Source organism: Apus apus, chromosome 8 (genome assembly GCF_020740795.1).
Source record: "Apus apus isolate bApuApu2 chromosome 8, bApuApu2.pri.cur, whole genome shotgun sequence".
Taxonomy (NCBI): Eukaryota; Metazoa; Chordata; class Aves; order Apodiformes; family Apodidae; genus Apus; species Apus apus.
Window position 1 is genome coordinate 19,917,344 of NC_067289.1, and position 27,079 is coordinate 19,944,422.

Sequence of the window (27,079 nt, forward strand, 5' to 3'; positions counted from 1 at the left end):
CTGTACATCCCCTGCCACGGCTCCCAGGGTGTTTCTGGTTTTGAGTTGCATTGTAATTTCTTGTATTGTACTTCAGGGACTTCTTTTTAATAAGTTGTAGTCAGTTGAATACGTATCATAAATCTTATGCAGATGGATTCTACCTGAAACTTGCTTTGTGCTCTTTAGCTTTGAGTGATACAGTAAAAATAAAGAAATAAAATAACCTTTCTGCTGGCAGAGTGAAGGTACACTTCTAGCAACTGGGTCATACGATGGCTTTGCAAGGATATGGACTAAAGATGGTAAGTGAAATAGTTTTAATTGCCAGTATATTTTCCTGTATTGTGGCTCACAGCATAGTTTTTTATTTTTTTAATGTATTTATATCAATATAAATTTTCAGGTAATCTTGCCAGCACCTTAGGGCAACATAAAGGTCCTATATTTGCGTTAAAATGGAACAAGAAAGGAAACTTCATTTTAAGTGCAGGAGTGGACAAGGTGAGATGATCTTTGGTAAAATTAAAATTCTTTCCTTCACCATTATACTCTAACTGTAAACATAATAGCAAAGCTATAGAAAGCAAGTAAATTCAACTAAAGGCATGGGATGTAAATATGTATTTAGAAAGAACTTGCTATGCTAGCTTTGGTTCCTTGTGTTTTATAGTAGTTTATTGAGAAACTTTAATTTATTAGATATCAATGTCCCTGGATCTTTTCCCAATTATGCTGGTTTAAGTTGAGTGCAGGAACATTAAACCTTTATAAAACCAAATCATCTAAAATTTAGTGAAGCACTATATGCAAAGCCTCCGAAAAAAACAAACAAAACACAACAACTGTGCTAGAGGAATAGCTGCAGGCTGACTTGGGTATCAGTCAAGCCTGAGAATGACTGAAAATGTTAGAGGTGGAACATAAGAAAAGCCAATATATCTGACTGGGGAGGGGCCACAAGTGTAAAGCCATGAAGCTCATTGTTTAACTGTCTTTTATTTCATGTCTCTAAACAAAGACTCACAGTCGTTGAAGTCAAAGCTGTTGTTAGTGTGAAAGATTTTATGAAGAAAAGACTTAATTCTTCTTACTCTTTTGATTCAGCTTTCATTTTTCCTCTGTAACTGGTTCAAGGTGCAGAAGTAAACACAGACTTTCTCTTAGTGAGAATGGCAAACTACAAGCCCAGTAAGACCACAGGTCTGCAGTCTTAAAACTTGCATTGTCACTGTAAAGGAGCAGATGTTCTCCTTTATTTTATTTTTTTTTTCCTACACACATTTAACCTGGTTTGCTTTAGTGGCCAGCTTTATAAATTCTTGTGCTGGAATACAAAGCATGAAAAGGATGGGTTTCTTCTTTTGGCAGCTATGAAGGCTTATGCCAGTTCTTAAACCTTTGTGGAGGTAGAAGCCTCATTATTTCAGTCAATAAAACTCTCGCTTTGAAAAATACTCTGCATTAGCAGAAAGATTGACTCAACCTTATGCTTCTTTTCCATAAATAATTTGTGTGGTCAGTTTATGCTTCCACTGAATTTGATGTCAGAATTTTCACTGATCACTGAGGTAGGTCAGGAATGTTGCCATAGCATACAGCGATGATAAAATACTAATTTTGCCATGTAAGATTTCTTTCATCAGAAAGGTATCAGAAGTATTGGCAGAGAAGAGCTCAGAAATAAATAACACCCTTAAATAAAACCTTTCAGATTCTTAAGTATGAGACTGTTTACGTAAAGGTCTCCTTAGGGACAACTGAATATTTGAAATTAAAATTTAAATATACAAGTATTTGAAGTTAAAATAGATGTGTGGAGTAGATCACAAGAATACTAATAGAACTAAGGAGTTAAATCGATTTAACTTTGTTTTATAGAAAATAAAAGCCCAGAATCCCCTCCTTTCCTCCACACCCCCAGATGTTGTGGTAAACATCTTTCTAATATTGCAGCATGTGAAAAACCTATACTGTTTTCTGTATATCTTCTACAGTTTCCCTCAGTACTGAGTTAAACGCTAGAAATACATAATTGGGAGCAGGTTTGGCCACTGGGGAGTAGCCTAGGATAGTCTCATACATGGGAATTTGTACAAGTTTGTTTATTGTTTATTTATATGTTTAATACAGACCACAATTATTTGGGATGCCCACACTGGTGAAGCCAAGCAGCAGTTTCCTTTTCATTCTGGTAAGTCTTAGTTCTGATCATTTGGGATTGTCATCAGAAGAGACCCAAAAAAGTGTTATCTATGTAATAAATACACTTGAAATTTATGGAGCTTATTTACACCATTGTAAAGTCTCAAAGGCAACCTTTGGATACTGATGCCTGTATTTGGAGTCTTTTGACTAGATAGAATTGTTCTGATTTAGTAACTTTATAACTCACAATTTTACTGCACTTCATGAAAATCGTAAGGGATAATCTAAATATGACCGACTTTCTGTAGCACAGTGGCAGACAAATCAAGTGGGTGGGCTGTGAAGGTTTTGTGTTTATCAGCTAAAGACTGCATTTGTCATCTTCCTGTAATCCCAGCTCTGCATCCCATTGTTCTGTGCTGCCTGCTGTGCTGTCCCCAGTTTGTTTGGCCACAACCCAGCTGAAAGGCTGTCACTGGCCAGCTGGGATGAGAGTGCAGCCTCTCAGGAGGGCAGACAAATTGCTTTGTGGGCTGCATGCTGTGCAAGCCTGCCAGAATCAGCTGGAAAATAGAATAGAGAGGATGACAAACATGTCATTGAAGAGCCTTTAAGAAATGTGTCTCATTTCCACTTTTTATTCTGCTCATGCTGCGTTTTCAGTGGCATGAGAACAATCAAAAACATCAATTCTTTATTTACTCCAAGCAATTCTGTGTGCTATCTGCCATTAATATTTCAGCCTGACCAAATGGAATATGTCACCCATGATTAAGTTTCAAGTTGCCACACCTTTTAATGCTGAAATTAAAAAAGAAAATAATAATTACCTTTCACTGGCAGCCATGTATGTGTGGACAGTTGGTGGAGATGAGCTCGTCTATGGCAATATGTTAAGTTGTGGGACCCTGTTCCTCATGCTGCTTATTGAGATTTATTTTTAGATGACTTAACTACAGCTTGTCATGCTGCACTGTCCTAGAATCACAGAATTATAGAATCATCAAGCTTGGAAAAGACCTTCAAGATCATCAAGTCCAATCATCTACCCTACAAGCCCTAACCACTAAACCACCTCTTGAAACACCACGTCCACCTGTTTTTTTTAACACCTCCAGGGACGATGCCTCCACCACCTCCCTGGGCAGCCTGTTCCAGTGCCTCATCACTCTTTCTGTGAAGAAATTTTTCCTAATATCCAATCTGAACCTCCCCTGGCACAACTTGACCCCATTTCCTCTTGTCCTATCACTGGTCACTCGGGAGAAGAGGCCAACACCCACCTCACTGCAACCTCCTTTCAGGTAGTTGTAGAGAGCAATGAGGTCTCCTCTCAGCCTCCTCCAAGCTGAACAGCCTCAGCTCCCTCAGCCTCTCTTCATAAGACCTGTTCTCCAGACCCCTGATCAGCTTAGTTCCTCTTCTCTGCATCCTCTCCAGCACCTCAATGTTCTTCTTGTACTGCAGTGCCCAAAACTGCACACAGTGCTCGAGGTGTGGCCTCACCAAGGCTGAGTAGAGGCGCAGGATCACCTCCTTGGTCCCACTATACCTGATGCAGGCCAGGATGCTTTCTTGGCCACCTGGGCACATGCTGGCTCATGTTCAGCTGGCTGTCAATCAGCACCCCCTGGTCCCTCTCTGCTGGGCAGCTCTCTAGTCACTCCTCCCCAGGCCTGTAGCACTGCCAGGGGTTGTTGTGGCCAAAGTGCAGAACCCAGCATTTGGCCTTATGGAAACTCATGCCATTGGCCTTGGTCCATTGGTCAAGCCTGTCCAGGTCCCTCTTCAGAGCCTCCCTACCCTCAAGCAGATCGACACTCCCACCCAGCTTAGTGTCATCTGCAAACTTACTGAGACTGTACTCTGCCTCCTCATCCAAATCATCAATAAAGATGTTAAACAGGAGCAGCCCCAGCACTGAGCCCTCGGGACACCACTCGTGACCAGCTTCCAACTGGATTTAATGCCACTGAACACAACTCTTTGGACCCAACCATCCAACCAATTTTTTATTTACAGCAAAGTGTATGCACATCCAAGCCATGAGCAGCCAGCTGCTCTAGGAGAATGCTGTGGGAAACCTTCTATTAAGTTTTGTTTCAATTCTTCATGTAGGACTGGTTTTGTCTGCATTTCTCACTGTTCATAGTGTTTGATTATCTTTAGAACTGCTATAAGATTAAGGGTTCCTTCCTCTTCTGAGGTTGGTGCACACTAACTTTGCAAATCAAACTCCTGCAGAACACATGCCTAAATATCTTTCTTTTTCTTTTAGCACCAGCATTAGATGTTGATTGGCAGAGTAACAACACGTTTGCCTCTTGCAGTACAGACATGTGTATTCATGTCTGTAAACTAGGACAAGATAGGCCCATTAAAACCTTCCAGGGTCACACAGTAAGTACTGGAAAATTGGGGGTTACTGTTTGATATTTTTATTAATGAGAGATTGCGGGCTCTGTATATTTGCCAGTCCACAGCACTTCTGTAATGATTGGTCTGGCAACTGGCAGTAAATATGCATAGACTGATAGTTATAGTTAAGATAATGTGGTAACTAGTCTCTTATCATCATTAGAACAATTCTCAATCCCATGTGCAGCTTTTTTTACCAGTGCCAGGATGGCATAGCAGTTGTGAGCTTTAGGAGATAAGGCTTTGCTGTGCACAGCCTGTGTTGTGTAAAGAGCATGTGTGAGAAAATGTGATGAACAGGTAGCAGAAAGTTGTTGTTACTGAAGGCAAAGCTAGGAATGAAAATTAAATATTAAAATCTTGACAGTTATACAGGTACTCATAACTGCTGTCCAACTTTATCTTTTGTAAGCTGTCATTGTAATGGAATTGAAGACTCCAACTTATTCTCACTGTTCAATTTTAGAATGAAGTAAACGCAATCAAATGGGATCCAACTGGTAATCTTCTGGCATCCTGCTCTGATGATATGACCCTAAAGGTAATGAGAGTCCTGGTACCAGCTCTTGCCTTTGTAGGACTCTGGAGTGCTCAATCCAGCAGTATCACTGTACTTGCCATGCTGTCTCATACTTGGTTTTTTTTATTATAACAAGATGAGGCAATCCTAGCAAATTCTTGCTAATCAGAGCCAAGCTTTGGTCCAGGGAACTTGTTAAGGCTGCCACCCTGAGACTTGGAGCATTATTTATTAGGCGCTTTTAGCTGTTTACAGGATCTAGTCATTAATCATTAAGCTGTCACACTTGATCATTGCTTTTGGTTAAAAGGAAGAGTCGGAATGCATGTTGTGTAACACATACAAGGCTGGGTAACTTGGGGCAAACTTGGGAATGCAGAGGATACCGTAACTTTTGCGTATGGCTTCAAGGTGCATTAGAGACCCACACAAAAATACCACCAGGTTAGGTGGACTACAAGAAATTTGGTTGTTGATATCTGTCAGGCCTGTGCTGTTTCCATGTTAAGATGCTTTTGCATTACTCCCATACTGCTTCATGTTTAGTTGGTATTTAGCATTATTTTTGGTAGAGTTTTTTAGGACAGTGCTGTCCTACTAGTAGCCCTTGGGACAGTTACTTCCATCTAGCTCACTGTTGTCTAATTAGGGAGTGACTGGATGAGCAGCCATTCTGTGCTGGCACAGTCAGGCACTTGCAATGGAAATTACCTTATCTAAGTGTAAACATGTAAACATGTAAGCATTAAGCCTCCAGCCTAGTGGTAGATGTCTCAGATTTTTTAGTTAACAGTGTCTAGCACCACTGAAGAGCAATTAATCCTTTCCTAAGTAAAGTGTCTAAGTCATATGTAATGAGTAAACCCCTGAGAGCATCCCTCATTCTCCATTGGCAATGGATGGAGTAAAAATAGTCAGCTGAAGCTGGATATTTGATACTTAGACAAAACTCAGGTGAGAAGAATTCCATTTTAGAGCTCAAGCTGGTGCTGCTGCATCTCAATGAGTAAAGAGGTGACAACTGGGAACATGGGCTCAGGCAATTCAGGCCATTAAGCTTCTCAGCTGCTGTTTTGAATTCATGCCAGCATGGAAAGAATTTTTTTGTTTAGTTCAGGATTAACTGGGAAACCAATTGCTGGTAGGTAACGCATCACTAGTTGCTTGTGGACCACTTCCTTTTCAATGGCAGTAGGAAAGAATGTCAGGTTTGGAAGCATATGGAAGGTGCCCACTTGTTTTCCTCTCTTGTGCTTCTAACTTGATATTCTCCAGGCCAGATAATATGGATTCTTTTTATCTGCACTAGTTTTGGGAAGAGAGGCTAGATTTTAATGACATCAATTTAGACTGGAAATAAAATTTCAATTCTGTCTGCACATTGAAAATCAATTTTCCTTTCAGTGAGGCACCAGTTCTGAAAAGGATCATTCATTTAAACCTACATCCCAATTGCATCTTAAATACAGTTGGGCTTAAACATGCTCCTGTTAGGTTTTTCTAACAAAAAGTGAGCTAACAGCACTACTAAACCGGATAGCTTTAAAAAAAGCATTCCATTTTTAACTACTATATCAAGATTCATGTTGAGGAAAAGGTATAAAAGTGGCCAAAGTCCCTCTTGTATGCAGCCCAAACTTGTCATATGATCAGGTTATTTTGCCTGAAGCTTATTACTCAGGGGGTGGGCTCCTAAGGAACTCCTCCTTTGTATTAAGTACTGAACACCTGGCTATGCAAATCCTAATGAGCCAGGAAAATGCCACGATGCTTTTTGCAGTGTGCATCTATGGCTTTGTATGAAAACAAAATTTCTCTGCTGTCCTTTTGCCTCACTCAATCTGTGTAGCACGAAGTTCATTTAAAAATAGGACTCTGATATTTTCTCAACTCAAACATGAACACACACACATTGCTCTTCTCATTTCAGCGTCTGTTGTCATCCCTGCACACTTTTCATGGAACTTGTAGTTAGCACATGCAGATTGGTTTCTGTAGACAGCACCTTTATAAGTCATTAACCCCAGCAGGTACTTACAACTCAAAGAAAGGGAGGTCCTGGAATAAAACTTGTCATAATTACTGTAGAAACTCAGCAGTAATGGCAAATGTTTTGAGTGGCCTAAAAGGTAGCAGTCAGGCTGCAAATAATTAAAAAGGAAGATGTAAAAAATGGTTTAATACAATGTTTTGCTAAATCTCTGTGTTTTCTTCCATTTTTATCACAGATCTGGAGTATGAAGCAAGACAGTTGTGTCCATGATTTACAAGCACACAACAAAGAGATTTATACTATCAAATGGAGTCCTACAGGACCAGGAACAAATAATCCAAATGCCAATCTTATGTTAGCAAGGTACTATTTAATCCTATCTTTAAATGCTTGTTGAGCATTAATCTTACTTCACTTTTTATATATAGGTTCACAGAATATTTTGAAGCATGTAGGATACTTTATCATTTTATGTTTATATTAGATACAAAAATATCTCAAATGGAGATGTAATTAATCTGTGTTTTTTCCCCTTGACAGTGCATCCTTTGATTCTACTGTTAGGTTATGGGATGTAGACAGAGGAATTTGTATTCATACTCTGACAAAACATCAAGAACCCGTGTACAGTGTAGCTTTCAGTCCTGATGGCAGGTACCTGGCCAGCGGCTCCTTTGATAAGTGTGTACACATCTGGAATACACAGGTAGAGCTCTTCTGTCTGTTTGGGAGTTTGTGGTTTGGGCTTTTCCATCAGCATCCTTCTGCCCTTGGTTGCTCCATTGTGTTTTGGCCACAAAGAGCTTGGCCCTTGCTAGCACGCTGGTTCACTTTCTCTTTGCTCTAAGGTTACTTCAGTTAATGGTTGTACTTTTTATTTCTCTCTTTGACTGCTTGCCTACAGGGAAGCAGTAATTGCCTTTATATGGTCTTAGCAAAAAAAAAAATCAACAAAACAGAAAAGTAACAAAAACCACCACCAAATAAACCACAACAAACCATATTCAGCAAAGTATCTCCAATAACATAGTTGCATCCAAAAATTTTCTTTACTAACTCTGAACTTTAAACTCCTGATAAAACAGGTTTGAGGTGAAAAATGATGGTTGTATGACTGGATGTGGATGTGCAAATCTGATAGCGATTTAATTGTATTTCACAGAAAAACAAGAGAGTGTAAAGTGAGAGAAGACAATGGTGACTAAATGTTTCTGCAGAACTTTCTGAGAAAGGACACTATTACTTGTTCTGTGTTTCTGGTGCAAAAAAGAGCTGATGTGAATGAAAGTCTAAAGATCGTGTTAGACAAGATGTCATTGTGGCTACTGGGAATTTGATATTTTATGAAAAGCTTGTTTTAGTCACTGGAATTAGTCATGACCATCCCCAGTTTTGCCTGTAAAACACGAGATCAAGATGTAGTAATTGTGGTTGTCACGTCCTTTAACACAGTGCTGGTATTGTCCATGAGTCTCATCTGGACTGTTTCCTCTGAGAATTTCAGCTTGTAAAAGTAGTGGGGAATTTTACATATACACATTTGACCTGTTTGCATGGATTTTGTTATATTAATTACATCTTGTTTCCCTTTTCAGACAGGTGCCCTAGTTCACAGTTATCGGGGAACAGGAGGGATTTTTGAGGTTTGCTGGAATGCAGCAGGAGACAAAGTTGGAGCAAGTGCTTCAGATGGTTCAGTAAGTGTTGCTTCACTTGTCTGACATTCCAAGAACAAGCATCTTTTGACTAATGATGAAGGCAAAATTTCCTTCTGTAACAGAAGCTCAGTGCAGCCAGCTCACATCTAGATTTTCACATACAAGGGTGCTGGAATGTTGAAAGGAGAATGTGTCTTTATTCCAGCTTAATTCATTACTTTTCCAAACCCTCCAAAAATCTCGAAAGGGGGAGATGCCTTTAAATTTTCTGTGGCTTGCCATGGAAATGTGTTCATTATGGCTGGTCTTTTCATTATAGTCTGGAAACAAGTTCATTTCTTTTGCCCATTTTGAGTGAAAATGTTCAGTGTAGGTAGCATTATTGTAATGCATGAAAGGAATGAAATGTCTTCTGCCTCGTATTCAATGGGGAGAGCTGCAAAACTAAGTACAAATTTCTGAATCTCATTATTAAAAGGCTCCTAAAAATGACAGGGAAGCATGGAATAAAATCAAATGCTTAACTAATGAATGCAGCCTCTATCACCTCATAGTGCTGTGTTGTAGCATCACCTCCTAGCTCTTCTGACATTGCCCTGCAAAGTGTTGAAGTAAATTGTTAACATGCAGTTCTTCATAACAAGTACAATAGTTGTTTTTTTGCTGATGCCTCCTTTTGCCATGGTTTTAAAAGAAAGGAGAGCCTAAGGAAAAGCAAAATTGGAATAAACTGGGGGTGATAAAGGAATTGTATTTTGAAGAATCGTCAGCAAAAAGCAATCCTGGTGACTTTGTAGTCCAGAATTCCAGGCATTATCTTAGCCTGGGTGCCAGAGTGTTCTCCTGTCCTGCCTGCTCCAGTGCTCCTAAGAGAGATGGCTTTGTTAGAAGTCAGAAAATAGGAAGTTCTGAGTTTTAAGTAGACTACACTCTGGAATATTAATTGTGATTGGTCTTTCATATATCATTTTTGTCTTGTAAGCATAGACGGTATCATAAAAGTATCATGTAGTTTTACGTTGTTTGCTATCAAATGCCCTCCTCATCCCCTGCATTTTAAATATACTTACAGCTCATAATAACTAAGCAAATAGAGGCACATTTGAACTGTTAGATGACTAAATGCATAGCTTCTGTGTGATTATTTTTACTAGTAGATATTTGTATCTGAGAGATGTTCTGATAGTAATTCATGAAGCAGCAGTACCCTTAGCAGGATGCTCATAACTGAAGTACTCACCTGGAGATTTCCCTACTCCCCCCCATTGTTAAGAGGTACAAGACAAAACTTGCACAATGTGTTTCACAGAATCACAGAATGTTAGTGGTTGGAAGAGACCTCTGGAGATCATCTAGTCTAACCCCCGTGCTAGAGCAGGATGCCCTAGAGCAGAGTACAAAGGAACACATCCAGGCAGGTTTTGAATGCCTGCAGGGATGGAGACTCCACAACCTCCCTGGGCAGCCTGTCCCAGTGCTCTGTTACCCTCAGAGTAATGAAGTATTTTCTTATATTTAGGTTAAACCTCCTGTGTACGAGTTTGTGACTATTGCCCCTTGTTTTGTCACTGGACACCACTGAGAAGAGGCTGACCCCATCCTTCCAACACCCACCTTTTAGATATTTATAAGCATTGATGAGATCCCCCCTCAGCCTCCTTTTCTCCAAGCTGAACAGCCCCAGCTCTCTTAGCCCTTCCTCATATGGTAGATGCTCCAGGTCCGTAATCATCTGGCCTGTGCTGGACTCTCTCCAGTACTTCCTTGTCCTTCTTGAACTGGGGAGCCCAGCACTGTACACAGTACTCAAGGTTTTAAGTTTTGTAAGTTTTCCTGAGCGATTTCCCACAGAAGTGTGTACATGTGGGCTGGTGTGCCATGGCTGTCTGTCTACATCTTTCTTTCTCTTGCAGGTTTGTGTATTAGACCTACGGAAATAGCGCTACTAGTTGGAAGCCATGGACCGACTATGAATGTGTACATAGCCAAAATGACTGTCCCTGACCCATGTACTGCTATAGTCCCAATTGAACCATGGCCAGTCCACTACAGCCAAACACAGAAGAAATATATACATATACTGTATATAACAAAATAAAAAAAAAAAAAGAAAAAGAAAAAGGAAAAAAAAATTACACCCTGAAGAGGATGACAGAGTTTTGTCACAGCTTGTGAATCCTGTTCACCAAGTGCTGGAATCTGCTGTGCCCCAAAATAACATTTAAAGGTTTTGGATATGAAAACCAGAAGAGAGAGAGAGAGAGAGAGAGAGAAATATACCATGTACAAGAGCAGACCCATATACATACCAACTTCAGAAGATACTAATGGCAGCCTTCATTACCCCTTCCCCCCTTCAAATCCATTTTGACAATGGATTTGTAGGGTATTTTTGTTTTCCTCCTCAGTAGTTGAGCAGTTTGTGTGTACAGAGAAAATGGACTTACAGAAATCTGCAGCAGTAGTTTTTTCTTTGCTTTTAAACATTGGGCTTTCTGTTTTGTATTGGTTAAGTTTATGGATGCATGAAGTAAGGGAGTGAATTAGTTTCTTGTTTATGTTTTTTTTTTTTTCACCTTGAAAAACAATGTTTCTTTGAAGCATATTTTAATGCATTCTTTGAAGAGGTAAATTGAACCTAATCATGTTTGGTACATTTTGTGGCTCCCAGAGCACAATTTTGTGAACAGAGGGAAGGTGGAAAAGGGATTATGGAGAGAGAAGAAAAAAAAAAGAATTCTTTTGAGGCATGATATTTCATGTCCTGCTCATCTATGAAGTGTGACAGTAATGGGTATAATGCTATGTTTTATTTTCTGGTGATGTGGCTGAAATGCAGTAGTTTCTTATTTGGGACATAATTCCGCCAAACTGAAGAACAGAAGGGCACAAAATGACAGAAAATAAAAATACAGGGATGCAAAAAAAAAAAAAAAATTAAAGAAGAGGAAAAAATGCATCTTCTGTTGCTTTAAGACCATAGCTAAAATATGGTTAAATTGTGCACTATTGTGAAAAAGAGCAAAGTATAGCTGGGGGATTGTTTTTAAGAGGTTAAGATCTTTCTGGACAAGGGTTCATGCCACAGCTTCTCTGAGAGTTGCCCATCATTATTTGTAGGAGCTTAGATGTATAGTTGTAACCAAACTCCAGTATTAAAAGTATCTCATGTAATTTTTCTTTATTAAAATAAAATCTTTGGCATATATTTGATAACACTGCCATTAACAGGCAAAATGTTTACTACCTTAGATTAAAAAAAAAAAAAATCTTAAACAGAGGACTTGCTTCAAGTTTATTTTAATAGCAGTGATTCAGCTTATTTAAAAGATGAATACTTGCACTAATTCCCCTGCTGCTCCAGTCCTGCAGTTTATTGTATCTTGTGACTACATTTTTTTCCAAATATAGGGTAGATGTAAGCTGCTATTTTTTTAATAATCACTACTATATAAGTGTCTTTTACTCTGTTTACAATATCAAGTATTTTTCTTACAATGACAGATGTATATGGCAAACCTTTTTCTGCTCATGTGTTTAAAAGTGCTCTGATAGTGACTTTATTTGTAAATGACAGCATGAGGTTGTGTTTACATGTACGTGTCGTCGAAAAGGTTGCATCACGTCTTGCATAAGATTCCAAGAGTGTAAATTTATAAAAAGAGAGGTTGTCAAATTTATGTCACAGGCATTTTACTTAAGGAATGGTTTATATTACAGAGCTTTGCAAAGTTATCAGTTTTATAACACTATTTCAATCACAAATAATTTTGTGGCTTATGATTGCTAGTCTCTAACCTTTTTTTTTATTATTTTTCAGTTTGATTTCCCTCCCCCTCCAAGTTAGATATAAATTGATTTAATTGAGATAATGCAGCTTTGACATTTTAACAGCATTGATTTCTGCTATTTCCATGGAGTAAACACGACTTGAAGCAAGTCTGAGTTTGGCTAAGGTAGGGTAGCAATTTGCCAGTGGTAAAGAGAAGTCAACAATACAGTCTTTATATATACCCCAGGATTATAATACTATCACACACGGCATTTGAAGCCAACAAAAAGTCATATCCATAAAGACAGTCATCCACGGTGGTTCAGTGCCAGCTATTTTTAGGGTTTGGGAACATATTACAGATGTTTAGAGCAATTACCCTGTGAGTTACAATATGTAGGAAACCTTTTCTGTTGAGTGTCTGGCACTTGAAATACTGCTTCTATTGCTGGAGGTCCATGACTGTGGCTGACCTCTGTCATTTAATGAAAAAAAAATAAAAAAAAAATAAAAATTCTGTGCAATAATTTTAAACTGTGCTCCCAGGAATAGACACAAATGTTTTGAGTATGTTTAAGCTGCATTTTTCGTTGAGCAATGCATTTGTCAATTGCACTGAATTTAAACCTGAAAGTCAGAAGTGATTCTTGATAGTACTTTTGTATTTTAATATGGACAGTTCATTCATTTTCATAAAAGTTGTTGGATGATTCTTTCAGCCAATCTAAACAATTGTGGTGGAATTCTGTGACATAGCTGCAAAATCATACAGCCATGTTTTAGGGTATTACCATTTTCCTCTTTCTCAATCATCAGTTGTTTTGGTTTGTAATTCTAGTTGCTTCAGCATAGTATCATGTATTCAGAAGTAGGTAAAACAGAGCTTTGGTAGCACAGGTCCAGGGTTTCCAGGTGCTTGAAGCACCGTCCAGCAGGAAGGTCACACCAGTTGTTGAGCGCTCTGGACGCTCAGGCTGAGCCCCCCCACCCTGGTGTTCATCAGCAGTGCCCCCCTGTAGTGCAATGATGCCAGTTCCACTAGCAAAGGATCTGGCCAAAAGGTATTTTATTGTTGTCCTTCACTAGCATGCCACAGTGCTGCTCCTGCTCACACCTCCTCTCGCCTCTTCTTTTGTACACTGTTAGGTGCATGCGTGCAAGGTGTGCTAGGGTCTGTGATGATGTGAAGAAAAAAGAAAAAAAAATAAAAAAGAGAACCATGACATTAATTATTATTGTTTATAGCACAAAGACCTCGTATTCAATAGTGAGGTAGACTGTCCAAATTGTTCCTTTAAATTGAGTATGCCAAATGTCAGTAAGACCCCAACTTTGTATCAATATATGCCCATGCTTAGTCTTGCATATTGAGGAATTCTGTCGTGCCTGTTTTTCAAGTGTAAAGGCAGATGTGTGCAGAAGCCTTTGCATACCTTACAGTTCCTATTTTTTGCAGTTTGACACATTAATGGGCAGATATCCAAACAGAGGATAAAAGGAAGGGGAAAACCGGGCTCAGAATTAATGATGGAATAAGAAACAAACTGCTTGTGAGTTTGCTGTCTTTCCTATGCATCCATCTCGGAATCCTGTTTCTCATTTCTGCATAATTAGGTCCAGGTTTCTGTAGAGTTCCTCATTTTCTATTTTTACTTTACCTTTTTCTGCATTTTTAAATTAAAGATTCCCAACCAGTGGACTTTTTAGTGTAGTTAAGAGAATATCTAGGTCCTCATAAAAGCTTTTTTAGACTCTTTGTAATGTTGATAAACTCAGTTTATTCCAGGACTACCATTGTGCAGGGTTACTTAGCGTGTCTACTAGATGATTGGAAATCTTATATGAAACACTAAAAGTGCCTCTTTTTCTGGGTTGGGTGGAGGGAGGTAATAGTTACCAGAGTCAGAATGACATGGCATTTTGAAGCATGTTTCTTGATTTCGTGACACTTTAATGCATCTTGAGAGAAAGGCCAAAGATTTCTACCCGTTTTAATTAATTTTCATTTTAAAAGCACTCCTTTTTCCTTATACTGCTTACCTCATGCTAGGGTATTTAATGGGACATTGTACCTTTGAAATGTTCTTTGTGTTTAGGAAGAATAGTAGGTGGCATAGGCTGGTTGTGCCAGTTTGCCTGTGGAGCAATCTTAGCAGCTGATGTGGTTAGTTCTGCTGAATGAAGGAATTGAATTAAACTGGCAAACTGGGTTTTTCAGCTTAAAAATAAAAGGTTGTATGTTTTTTGTCTGTTTAGCGAAGAGGAGCCTTGGGACCTGATTCTCCCAATCTTTACTTAACCAGAAATCCCATTGTGTTTCACTTCATGAGGAAACCTTGCCAGGATAAGCGTTGGAGGCGTTGGATCTGTAGGGAAAATGAGACACATCTCACTCGAGCCAAGACTCCCCTTGGCTTCGGGGGGACTCTGCTAGAGCAAGGCCTGCCAGATTCAGGGCAGTGTTCCTTTTTCATTGACAAGCCTGATAGCTTCTCCCTTCACAAAGTCCTGTAGAGCCGTTCCCCAGGGGGATCAGTTTCACATTCTCTAGAAGCCTGAAGAAAGCAGAAGCAACATTGTGGCATGTTAGAATCAAACAGGGCTTCGGGAGACAGCAGTAAATCTCCATCAAGATCCCTGACATTTTCTATAGGGAGAGAGCCCTGGAGCAGTCTTCTCCCTCTAGACAAAGTTCTAAAACACCCTGTTCTGTGGAAGTGTGGCTGTCTTCACTGTCACTCTGATGGAAGGCAGGTGAACCAGGGAAATCTGCCATTTCTTGCAGGTTGCAGATTTAGTGTTAATAGTGCTTCAGATCAGTAGTTTTGAGTACATAATTTGCTTTCTCTGCCTTTATGTTTGAAGCTTGACAATAACTTGAGGCATGTTTTTTGTTTTGTTTTCTTTTGGTTTTGTTTGTGTTTTTTTTTTTTTTAAATAATCATTCATTTTTACTTCATAATGTTTTTTAAACATTTGTGGGTAAATACAAGAAAACAGTCTGCATGTTGTTGCTAGTCCAGTGTATTTTGCAATCTTGTCCTCAACAGACTGCAGTGTGCAGAACAGTAATTCTAGAATACAGAAGTAATTTTCTCTCTCTCCTGACATTGACATTGTAGTTGTAATGGTTTCATTTGGAGTTACAAATCCTTTGGGTCTAATTCTGTGAGCCTACCTATAGCACTGGATTAAAATGTCTGCATCATTTCTTCAGTTATCCAGTTAAATTACAACTGTTGTAAAAGTGTAAACCAGCCCATGACAGTTTTTTGTACTTGTTTAAAGGACTTTTATTGTTCAGTTTTCATGATTATTGTCTAAAGAAGACTGATATAGATGTTCTATACTGTCCTGGACCATGTTAATTACACTTTATGATGTATTTTGGTTCTACATCACAATGATTTGTCCCCAAGGCCCTTATATCCCTTCTAGGCACATTTTCTGTTGCAGTTTCCCTTTGCATTGTATTGCTTTGACAACTGTAATTTGAATCAGATCTGAAAGAGGTCCAGAATAAAATATATTTTGATATTACCTTGGCTGACTGTAATTTTAAATCCGTGGTACGGAAGATGTACAATGATTACACTGGGGAAGCAATAGACAGAAACACTATTTTTTATATTTATTTTGGCACATTTTCAGGGAAGACAATGTGTAAGAAGCAATGGGAGGTACATTGTACACCTGCACGCTCTCCACGAGTGCACAGTAGCTCCCATGAACGTGGTGGAGCTCTCTTCTGCCACCAGAACTGCTACGCGTTTGAGTTAGACAAACTCATTTCTCCACGGGTGTTTTACGTGCTTCATCTTCTCCTTTACCCAGACACTTGTGGATGAGAAACTGATTCTAGTGACACCTACAGCTGTTCAGAAGGTACAGGTGGTGTGGGAGCCAGTTCCTGTGTGGTCATGCAGTCTTGTGTCAGAGATCTGATCTTACAGAGTGATTCAATTTGGTTATGGAAAGGAATGTTATTTGTGCTACTGTATTTCAGATGTTTGAAACTGTTTAGATTTACATGTAAAGTAACAGGCAGCCGATTGAACTTTATGGTGAAATCACTGCTCTTCCATGTAAGACTTAAGTTATTTGCTATAGTGTGTTTAAAAGTAATAGCTTTCTTATTCAGTAATGTCATCAAAATCAATTTATTTTAATATGTTGAAATGCTGTTGAAAAGCATAGATAATGGATTGAAAATGGAGGAGTGACTGTATTTTATGAGTGTTAAAACCAGGCTTGGATTCTCCTCACCTGGAGTCTGAGTGCACTTGAGGATTTCTCTGTCATTGTTTGAATTTTGAGAGAGCAATATTGAAGCAACTTCACGGGTCCCTGCTCACAGCAATGCTGAGGGGAAATTTCCTTTTCCTTCAGTGCAGGCAGACCTCGGGCAGCACGTCAGAAGTGAAATGCTGGTGGATGAATTTTTTTTTTTTGGACTAATATTAAAAATCCACTCATTAATACTGTGTTCCATTCCACTATATTAAGTGCACATATGACAAATCTAAGGCACCATTTGCTGGTCTTTTCAGCTTAATAGAAAAAAAAAAAAAACCACAAAACAAAACTGCAGGCTCCATTTAGTTTTAATTTCTACCTTTCTTCCTCCTTCAAATGTTTTCTATTGACAAAAACATCTTGAAGGCGTAGGGTCAACCTTTAAATTCCAGGCACAGGGGCACAGGTTGGGTGCAAGTCATCTGAATGTGGTTGCTGGTTCTCCAAAGCTGCACTGAGTCTTAACAAGCTCTTTTTTTCCTCACAGAGATGTGGTGCTGCATCACCTGCAATTACAAAAGCTAATAGGAGTAGAATGTCTATTATGCTTGAACTGCATTGTGGCTTTATGCTCGATAAGTATGGAAAATGACTTTTTATGATTTAATGACCACGCATTCCTGATGCTTAAATTGTGAGCTGCAGTAGATTCTAACATATATCCCTTAATGTCTTGTAAGTCAATAGTTATATAAGGTAGGAAATTCCCACCTCAGGAAAATAGCAAAGAATTGCAATTAATGATGCTTAGTTTACTTTCTAAATTGCTATTTGGAAGTTTTGCAGGTCTTTCACTTTCTATTGCTACATCTCATCTATCTTCTGTTTGCTTGAATACTGCAGCAAAGTCAGATGCTGATTAGGTGGATGGGAACAAACTGCTTTCTAGCAGTAAGTAATTTGAAGCCAGAAGCCAATTCCCAAGGCAAAGAAGTAGGAGTGTGTATAGGTTGTTGCAATTGCATTGTTTACCATCCCATTCTCAAATCAATAAATCTTGCTCTGTGTGCTGAATTAAATACTATTATTTTATTTATTAAGTATTTATTTCAGTTCAGTTTCTGCAGCTAATTTTACAGGAAATAATTCAATCTAGCCTTTATAGAGAACAAATTATAACTTTGCACTGTATGCTTTTAAAATGGAAATATCCTGTTCAGTACCCATTGGAAATGTCAGTTAAATAGAGGTGCAGTTTGTTGTTGTTGCCTGGACAGCAGGTGTGCCCCGAGTTTGGGGTTTAGCTAGAGCATTAATCTGCAAAATACTTGTTGACTCATTTATGTATTTATCTGTGTCCTCGCTTATTACTGTTTGCTTGGCTGGGTGGATAAATCATCTCAGTGTTTCCATCGGATGCTTTTCTTGCTGCAGGTAAGCTATGCCTCTGGATTGGACAAGAAGTAACAGGGATAAGAAATCTGTCATAGTGCTCAGTTAGTTTGCACATCAGCCCGTTTCATGGCTTTTCTGTCGTTCGCAGCTGAATCACTTTTTATGCCTGTGGATACAGGAGTTAGGAGAATTCTGTCTCTCCAACTTTTCAACCATTTTATTCCACTTTATTTAGGAAGACTTTTAAATAAGCAGGATCGAACCAAATACTTTTGCTTTTGGAGGTTCTGTTTGAAAGTAAGTGGGTCATCAAATAATGAGGAAGTCCAGGGGAGGTGACCGTGGTTGCAGCAGCGCCTGGCAGGCAGGGCACCTGTTTCTGACAGCTGCTGAATGGACAAAATAGGGGGGAAGAAAAAGCTGGTTTGTTATTGTTCCCAGCAGCCTTTTACATATTTGAAGGCTGTTGTCTTTTCTTCTCTAGGCTGAGCCATCCTCAGTGCACCTTAAATCAGTTCTTCAACACCAGCTGCTTTTCTTACAAACAATCTAATGAATACTGAAATAAGTATCTTTTTTATTAAGAAATACGGTCCCTGGCAAAAGTAAGGAATGGAGGGGGAAACTGAAAATGAAATATGACTCCCAGTTTTGCAATTCTGCTATAATAAATACCAACAATGGCTCAGTCATTTATGGGTTTATATTACTCATCTCCTAGCAAAGATGGGACCCCATTGTTCTTGAAAGTTTTATGTAAACACCTTTTTTCTCTCCTAGGAGCCTCCTTTTGTGCTGTTCCCCCTTGCTGGCTTTCAGCTAGTGACAGGTTTTGTCCAGAGTTGCTCAGCAGGTTCATGACAACGCTAGGAATAAAATTCCTTACCCTGCCTGAAGACAATTCCCCCAAAATAGGACAGAGGACCAGGCTGTGGGTTATATCTGCCCATGGTTAACACCTGGGACCACCATCCCAAACCAACAGTGCCACAGAAATGTCCCAGAAATAGTGAGGATGGGGAAGGGCACCCTGGGAACTGGAGATGTAAGTGATGCCTGCAGTGAAACAAAACAGAAAAGTGAATTCATCAAGTGCTCCAGTGATAATATGCTAATACACTTGGTAAAAGTACTGAGAGAGAGAGAGAATTTTTCCTGCTTTGTATTAAACATGCTTTCAGGCAGTATTTTTTATTTTTTTTTAATGTGATAAAAATATCTTTCAGTCAAGGCTTCTTCTGTCTTTTGGAGACCTACATATTCCTGATTTCTGACCACACAGCTCTTTTGTGTCTCAAAGAGACCTTTAAAAGACCTTGGTCTTTTAAATAGACTGATGTTTCAAAGATTCAAAAATAACCAAATCTATTGCAAATAAAAAGCTTTAAACACATACCACTTCTTACAACTGGAGAGCCCCAAACACCTGTGAACTAACCAAGCTGTCATGTCTCAGCTGAGACTGTATAAATAATTTTGATTCAAATAGAGATTTTGAGGGAAAAACTTAAATTGTAAAAAATCAAATATCTGAAATTTCTCTCAAGTACTCCCCTAAGCTGTCCCAGCTGCCTGCATCCCTGACCACTGTGAAACAGCCCTTGAAAGGCCATCAGAGCAGGCAGCTCCTAGTGTGCTACTTAATGGCATCTACCTACCCTTGGTAACAGCCTCCAAAACCTGATCCTGGGCACAGGAATGGTTAAAGGCTCCCAAAAGGAGGGACAGGGTTCCTCTCTCTAACCTGCATCAGCTCACTGACCTAGCAGAAAAAAAGTGCCTGGTTTTATTTTATATTTTTGCCTTTCCAGGGTGGAACAGCAAAGGTGGAGGCATCAGGATTGCCCAGCAGCAGGGTGGGCTGTTAGGCCAGTGCAGCTGCTGTTTCTACCCACACCCACAGCAAAAGCTCAATCAGTGCTGAGATTTCTGGAGGGATTCTCCAGCAACTGGGCACCTGGGCATGCTCTCATGTCTATGGGTATCTGGGGAATGACTGGAAAGGGGTGGAGAGGTTTTTCAGTATGTAGATCACGTCTAGCTCTGGGTTATTACCTGCTCAGCTCTTGCCTGTGTTGAGAGAGCAACCTGAGGCCTTCCTTAGGGGCCTGAGTACGACTGCTGCTGTGGAGAGTAAGTCAGAAAAAAAGGCATCTCCTTTATCAGCCCTAATTGAGAAAGAGATCTTAAGGGTCCAACAGTCTCAGTGGTGGTGGAGGGAGTAGGTGTGTACTGTACTCTCAGCTCCTTCCATATCCCCAAGGAGAAGTGGAAACTAGAAGAGGAGGTTTTATTAGCATTATTTTACCACTATGCTGAGCAAGAAGGATGTGATATTTTCCCATTAGATTTCTTTTTCTCCATGGTTTTCCGTAACTTGCCACTCCAGCTGGGACTGCTGCAGCAGTGCTGTACTTCGTACACTACAAGCTGCAAGGTCGTTTTTGTTTCCTCAGTGTTAGGGCAGCAGCTGTGCTTTGCACAGGCAGCCAGCAGAGTGGTGCAAGCAGGCACCACAGCAAGCCCTGCAGCTCAGGAGCTGCTGCCAGCCATTCTGGCAAGATTCACCTTATATTGAAGGCCATTTCCAGAAACTCAGGTAACAACCTGGTCTGCACTAACTCAGCTGGTTTTAAGTTCCAGGGTGCAGATGTGTGTCTCATTAAGGTTTCCTAACCTCCCTTCTGAGCTAGAGCGTTGCTGCTTGCACACAACTGTCCAGATTGTGTAAGTGCAGAGACAGGCTAAAAGTGCAAAGTGGTGTTGCAATGATTTGTGTTACCTGAAGTAAGCTACAAATAGGAAATAGAAAAGTGTCTTGGAATGGGAGCACATGTACTCAGTAAGATTCAGAACATAAGTGGTGTTATTATTTCCCATTTCCTGTAAGCCAATTTACTGTGCTTCCAGCCTGCCTTCTCCTCTATACAAAACAGCAGCCGGAGGAGTCATAAAAACAAAGATTGGATCCCAAGATTGACTATAATTCAGATACTTCAGTGATAGAAAAATGTATAGTTTCAAGAGAAATCATGTGTGAGCACCAAATCTCACCAAATTGCAGAGATGTTAAGTTTGTTCAACCCAACCCCTCTCAGCTTTAGAGGAAACAATTTACTACTTTAGTAAATAAACACAGCTGTTAAGAAGTTAAGATTAGACTGTCAGATTCATCGTCCGCTGAGCAAATGATAGTGTAGAGGCCTTGGTTATCTGCAGAAGTGAAGATGCTGGAGTATGCCTCAGGTATGGAAAAAAAGGAGATTAAAATCGGGTATGACAGATGATGACCACAGTCCTTTCAACGGGTGGGTGGATGGAGTAAAGTCTGTTACAGCAGGTGTGTGTATGTGGATGTACAGGAGGGAAGGAAAGAAAGGTTAGGACCTCGTGAAGTGTGTGTACCAGGCTGTCAGCTTTGCCAAATGCCAGGGAAGCTTCCACAGGCACAGTTGTTGGAGAATGGGGTCAGTTACTGTGCAGTCCAAGACCTTCCTCTTGTTCCCTTGCAGATGTGCTGCCTGTTCCCACAGTTGTAGCTCCCTGGGGCACAGTCCATGGCTGTTAGTGTTAAATGTAGGGTGTAAAGGTGATATTTGTATGATTAATATCAAAGGCAGTCTTCTAACTAGCAACAGGGAAATGTATTTGAGCAATGCCACATTTTGCCCTTTTCATCCATAAATGTTGCACCCCAGGAGGGTGGAAGGAGTTCTCCCTCTTGGTATTATAGACATTTCTGGGATGGCTGACTCTCAGCTCCACGAAAGTCAGTAGCCAATTCTCTGGAAACTTAGTACAGCAAAATTTTGTCTCTGTTTCTGTGACATTATAGACACCAAATGTCTATAATAAATTTTTAAAGCCAGATATTTGGTGTGACCTGTGGCTCAGACAGCAGTTGCAATTCTTCATTCAAATCTGGTGCTTTCGAGCCACCCTGCTACACTGTGCTGCACCTTTTCCTGAAGCCAATGTCATGGTTTAAGTGTGTGGCTTAAGTTTTGTTTCACCTGTTTTTCACCCCAAGAGACACTTCACAAGTGCCAGGAGCTGCCTGAGAGCTCAGTTCCTTCCTTCTCACTCCCTTCCTTCCCCTTCCGAGGCTGTGGCAGAAGCTGTTGATTTTCCTGTTTGCTGCCTGTCCCTGCACCCTTCAGCAATAATGTTCTTCACTGCCCTGTTTCTCTGATGGGCGCATTTATATTCCTGCATCTTCTGCTGGCTTTGGAAAGTTGCTGAATCAGTGATTCTCTTTTCCATCTGCCTTAGGAGATGACATTTCTGTACAGCAGTTCATCTCTAAGACTATCTGAACTCTTCATCATATGCCTGCAAACACCAGCTGCTGCCCCAGAGGTGGCTGAAGCCTTAAAATAAGCATCATTGCAGCATTGCTAGGAGCTCCCTGCAGCAGCCTCATGGCTCTCCAGCAGCCCGACGGATGAGAGGTGCTGTTTCAGGAAGCAGCAGTGGTTCAGCCTGGAGAACAGGTCTTGCAGATTGTGCTCCTGGGTGAGTTTACACCTCGGTCTGTGTGTTTGCTTTCCTCAAACCCGGCGGTGGAGGCTGAGGGAGGAGGGCAGCTTTGCACCTGCAGCAAACCCCAACAGCAAACTGTTGCCTGGGGTCACTGTGGTCTCCTAAGTTTTGGTGTTTTAGAGAGGAGAAGCAGGTGCTGACAGGGTTTGCAGGCATCAGTGGAACTGGCCAAGCACCGGGGAACTGTCCAGCAACCTGCCTGTGCTTCCATAAGACAGCAAAGCTGGGGACAGGAATTTCCATCCACTGGAGGTGCAATTTATCTCTAAGATACCCATCTGGGCATCCCTAGTTGTCTGTCAATTATTATTACAACCCCACCCCATCTTTTTTAATCCCCCTGCTACTGATTGAGGTGAACCTGTCTAAACTGGGAATTGCATAGCAAGTCAGCAACTTAAGTGAAAACCAAAGAATTAAGACATTTTTTGCTTTAAAACAAGAGGTAGCTAGGAAATAAAGGGTCACACATCTTGCTTTATAATAATTATTTGCAGTTTTCCCTTAAATGAAGATTTGGGAGGTTTCAGGTTTTGGGGGCTATGGAGGGCTAGCCACTGAACCATGCCTAGCTGCTCATTTTTTAATAATGTCCATATGAAAGTGCATAGAGTAAACATCCATAATTAACAGCAAACAAACATACTAATCACATGATTTATCTAAGTGGTGTGTGTTGGATTTTTTTTTTGAGATACAAGTTGACTGAGAAAATGAAGCCGTTCTATTTCACTAGAGAATGTCATAGTTACTTATTGGGCTTAATTATTCCATATGTTAATGTATTGTTGCTCTTGCAGCTACTGGCAGAGAAGGGCTCCTCTCAGGCCATGACGTGTGCTAATGAACCCCAAGGTTTGTTTTTCTGGCTTTTACACTTCTGCTGCTACTCCAGCTCCTTGTGGCCCTGGATAACTACAGCAAAGAATCCCATATTTAGTGGAAACAGCATCTGTTCATGACAAAAAATTTCCCTGTTTAATGTCATAAGGACTGATGTGAATTCACTGGGTGATATGAAGGCAGCCATGGAGACTTGTTAGAGAAATCAGATGTGTCTTTAAAAAGCAGGGGAGAAATGATTCACGCAGTTGATTTAATTTTTTAGTTATTGTAATTCATAATGGCTGCAGGAGATAAAGCCCCTGTTCTTCTTCCACCTGGGAGCCTTACAGCTCTAGGAATCTCAGCCACAATTTATCCCTGTGGCATTACTCATGAGTCCCTGCCTATGTTTATGAAGTGCTTGTATCACATAACCCATGTTTTTCTCTTCCCAACACAAGCTTTGACTGCAACACTTTGTTCAGTTCTCAGTTTGTGTTGCATTAATGGCCCCATCATTATGCCTAATATCTGCATAAGAGACCATTTCAGTTTTATTTCCATGCTTCTGTGGTATTTAAAGGAGAGCTGCCAGTACATTAATAGCCCAAAGTATCAGTTTGTATTTAACAAGTGTCCCTTTTCCGGCCTGCACCGAAGCCCGTGGTTCTGCACATCCACCAGCAGCCCAGGTTTGTGCTGTGTTCTTATGCAGACACCAGCTCATCTCCTCTGGATAGGCCGTTTGTGCTGTATTGACTCATTTTGTGGCTGCTGGGCTTTAAAAGCAAAGTACAAATAATAATAAAAAACAAAATAAAATGAAAAATCCTCACAGCGAATGAGAGAGGAAACAAGCCAGGATCTGCTTCTTTCCAAGCCCTATTCAGACCTCACTTATCTTACACAGCTCTTCAGAGGTATGTAATAATCTGGCAAAGCCAGACTTTGCTATCCCTTCTCTGAGCTGAGAGAAAGCTGCTGAGCTTCTGTTCTTTTTGGAAATAACATTAATAGAAAAATACTTTAAAGGAAAAGATGCTGTTTCCCTGCAGAATGTGCTTGTTTGGGCAGTTTGATGTTCTATTTTTATCATAAATATAATTGAAGTTTCAATAGTTACATGCAAACAACTGTCGTTTGAGAATAAAAGGAAGTAGACATATGCTAATGGAAAGCTCTGATAATTACACAATCTTCAAATTAATTAATGAGCCAAAGGCAGCCAAACATTAGCATTTAGAAAGTGCTTTGCTGCATTAACCACTAATGAGTTCATTTAAATCTATCATGCAACCCATTTTGGAAAGCATGAGCCATATTTAATCATATTCAATCAGATTTAATAATGAAATCCTTAAAACCAGGCATTGTTGATTGTGAAATTACCATAGAATTTTATTTGTTAACTAAAGGGGATGAGATATTGTCATTTATTGTTAGCTGAATTGTACCTTGAGAGAAATGAGGAAATAAAAGATACACGTGTCCAGGTAAGTATATTCTTAAAGTAAGTGAGAAGTGGCAAAGAATTTTGTGTGGGTTTTTTTCATTTGTTGTTTTTCTCTTCATTAAATGAAAAGAATGTATGTTACTTTTGAGAAATGACTCACTGGTTTCCCAAATATACTTGGGAATTCTGCGATAAAAGAAAGTATTTTTGCTTGAACTATTTGCTATTTCCAGCCTAGGCAGCTGTGGTGCTGCTGTCCATTTTGTTCCTTTAGAGCTGAAATAACACAAAAGAAGTCACAAGAGATTGTCTGCATTTAAATCAGAGTAACTGAGATTAAACCTCCATCCGCTGCCTTTCTGCAGACAGTCTAATTTCTGGTCCCATTGAAAGCACCATGATCTTTGTCATTGGACTTAATAGAGCAGATAAATCACCATCACCTCAGAAAGGAGACTTCTTCCACCAAAGTCAGTGGTGTTACTAAGCTCAGCCAGATAGAGCTGTTTGAATGGAAAATTTCAACCCAACACTTTCTTGCATTTGAGACTACGCTGGCATGTGCAGCAGAAACAGGTTAGGTTGCCTGCCTGCCATGTGGCAAACTGCAGTGAGGACACCAGTGGAAAGCTACCCTGGCATGGGATTCTTCCCCTTTTTTTACAAAAGGCTTTGTAAGGGGTCGATTTTGTTCCTTTTTCTTGGATTTTCATAGTGGTTATTTGGTCCCCAGGACAAGCTAGGACACTGGAGATTAGTTCCATTAGAGTACAGCCCTGGTACAGTCCCACTGGTGATACAGTTCTCATGAGAGTAACGAGCAAGGTTTCTAATGCTAAAAAATACAGACTCTCCAAAGGGCTTGTTCATACCCTTGTCCTCAGGGACAAATTTATTAGAAATAGAAGGTGATCAAGAGGCTTAGAATAGAACAATATCTGGCAAGAGGTGTCTGCTCAGCTCTCTGCAGGTACTGAAGAGGAAACCTGATGCTCCCTCCAGCTCCTTCTAAGCTGCTCTTTTGGGATTTCTGCAAGACAACTGAAGTGTGTCCCTCTGAGACCTCTGCTGACTACTGTTTCCTCAGGTGATCACTACTGCTTGTCTGCCCTGCCTGCTCATCAAGCACTGGAAGTGAATGATCTAGGAGCGTATACATAGAAGGTCAGATTTTCTTTTTTGGTTTCTTAAATTAAAAAAAAAAACAAAAAACCAAAACAAAAACCCAAGCCAAAACAAAACAAAAAACCCCACAACAAAACAAAACCCAAAGCTGGAGGATTTTATTAAAAAATGAGAGGTTTTCAGTCTTGGGTCTTGGAGTTGGCATGCTTTAATTTTCTTTCTAAAAAGCTGGGTAGTTCCAGAAGAATGTAATCCTCTCCCCAGATAAAAAGAGATTATTTCAAAACCCTTTTTACAGCAACTCAATTTCTCTTTAACTTCCTTGTAGAAGTCTCTGTTCTACCTCTTACCCAGTGTTGCTGGTTCAAATTCAGCTTCCCATTTTTGTGACTTAGGTCAGGGAGAAAGGTTAATTCATTAACCACCCATAAACACCAATACAAGTACTCTTAACAGTGCATTTCACCTGAGAATCTTGAAGAATTTTAACAGCCCTAGAGTGAGTGTGCAGGTGAAGGGATTAAATGTCAAAAAAATGAACATATATTGATACAGGTCACAATAATTTATTGTCAACATTATTGTGCATTCTGTGGATAAGGGAATCAAAGTGACTCACTTTGAGGACAGCACAATATGTCTGTCTCACAGCTCAGAAGGAACCCAGGAATCCTATTTCCCGATTTCTTGGTGTAATTACAAAGCCTTCCTTAGTGAAATGTTAGTTGTAGGAGTTGTTCCTTTGCATCATGATGCAAAAATATCCGGCAGTTAATAGCAGCATAATGGACTAAATTTGCCAGGTCTCATGAAAATACACTAACATGTTTGATTAGGACTAATTTAAGACTTCAGAGGATGTCTTCAGCAGCTTGTAAAGATAAAAACAACCCTAAAAACTAAATGACTCTCAGTTTGAAGCTATATTCTAAAGCTTTTAAACACTTTAAAGTGAGATTTCTATATTCACACAACCCCTTTCCTTCTAATTGTCAAGTACTTTTTGGTACAGCAC

General features: G+C 39.9%; 1 protein-coding gene across 7 annotated transcripts in view; it reads left to right on the top strand.

Annotated features, from left to right (window-relative positions):
- Positions 1-16,028, top strand: part of TBL1XR1 (TBL1X/Y related 1) — a 114,496-nt gene extending 98,468 nt beyond the window's left edge. For all 7 annotated transcript variants that reach the window (XM_051626290.1, XM_051626292.1, XM_051626294.1 and 4 more), the window contains 9 exons: positions 221-284; positions 386-483; positions 2,113-2,173; positions 4,406-4,527; positions 5,012-5,086; positions 7,294-7,421; positions 7,599-7,764; positions 8,654-8,755; positions 10,630-16,028. In XM_051626290.1, the coding sequence (XP_051482250.1) occupies positions 221-284; positions 386-483; positions 2,113-2,173; positions 4,406-4,527; positions 5,012-5,086; positions 7,294-7,421; positions 7,599-7,764; positions 8,654-8,755; positions 10,630-10,656 (843 nt within the window). In that variant the 3' untranslated portion in view covers positions 10,657-16,028. The remainder of the gene's footprint in view (positions 1-220; positions 285-385; positions 484-2,112; positions 2,174-4,405; positions 4,528-5,011; positions 5,087-7,293; positions 7,422-7,598; positions 7,765-8,653; positions 8,756-10,629) is intronic.
- The last annotated feature ends 11,051 nt before the right edge of the window (positions 16,029-27,079 follow it).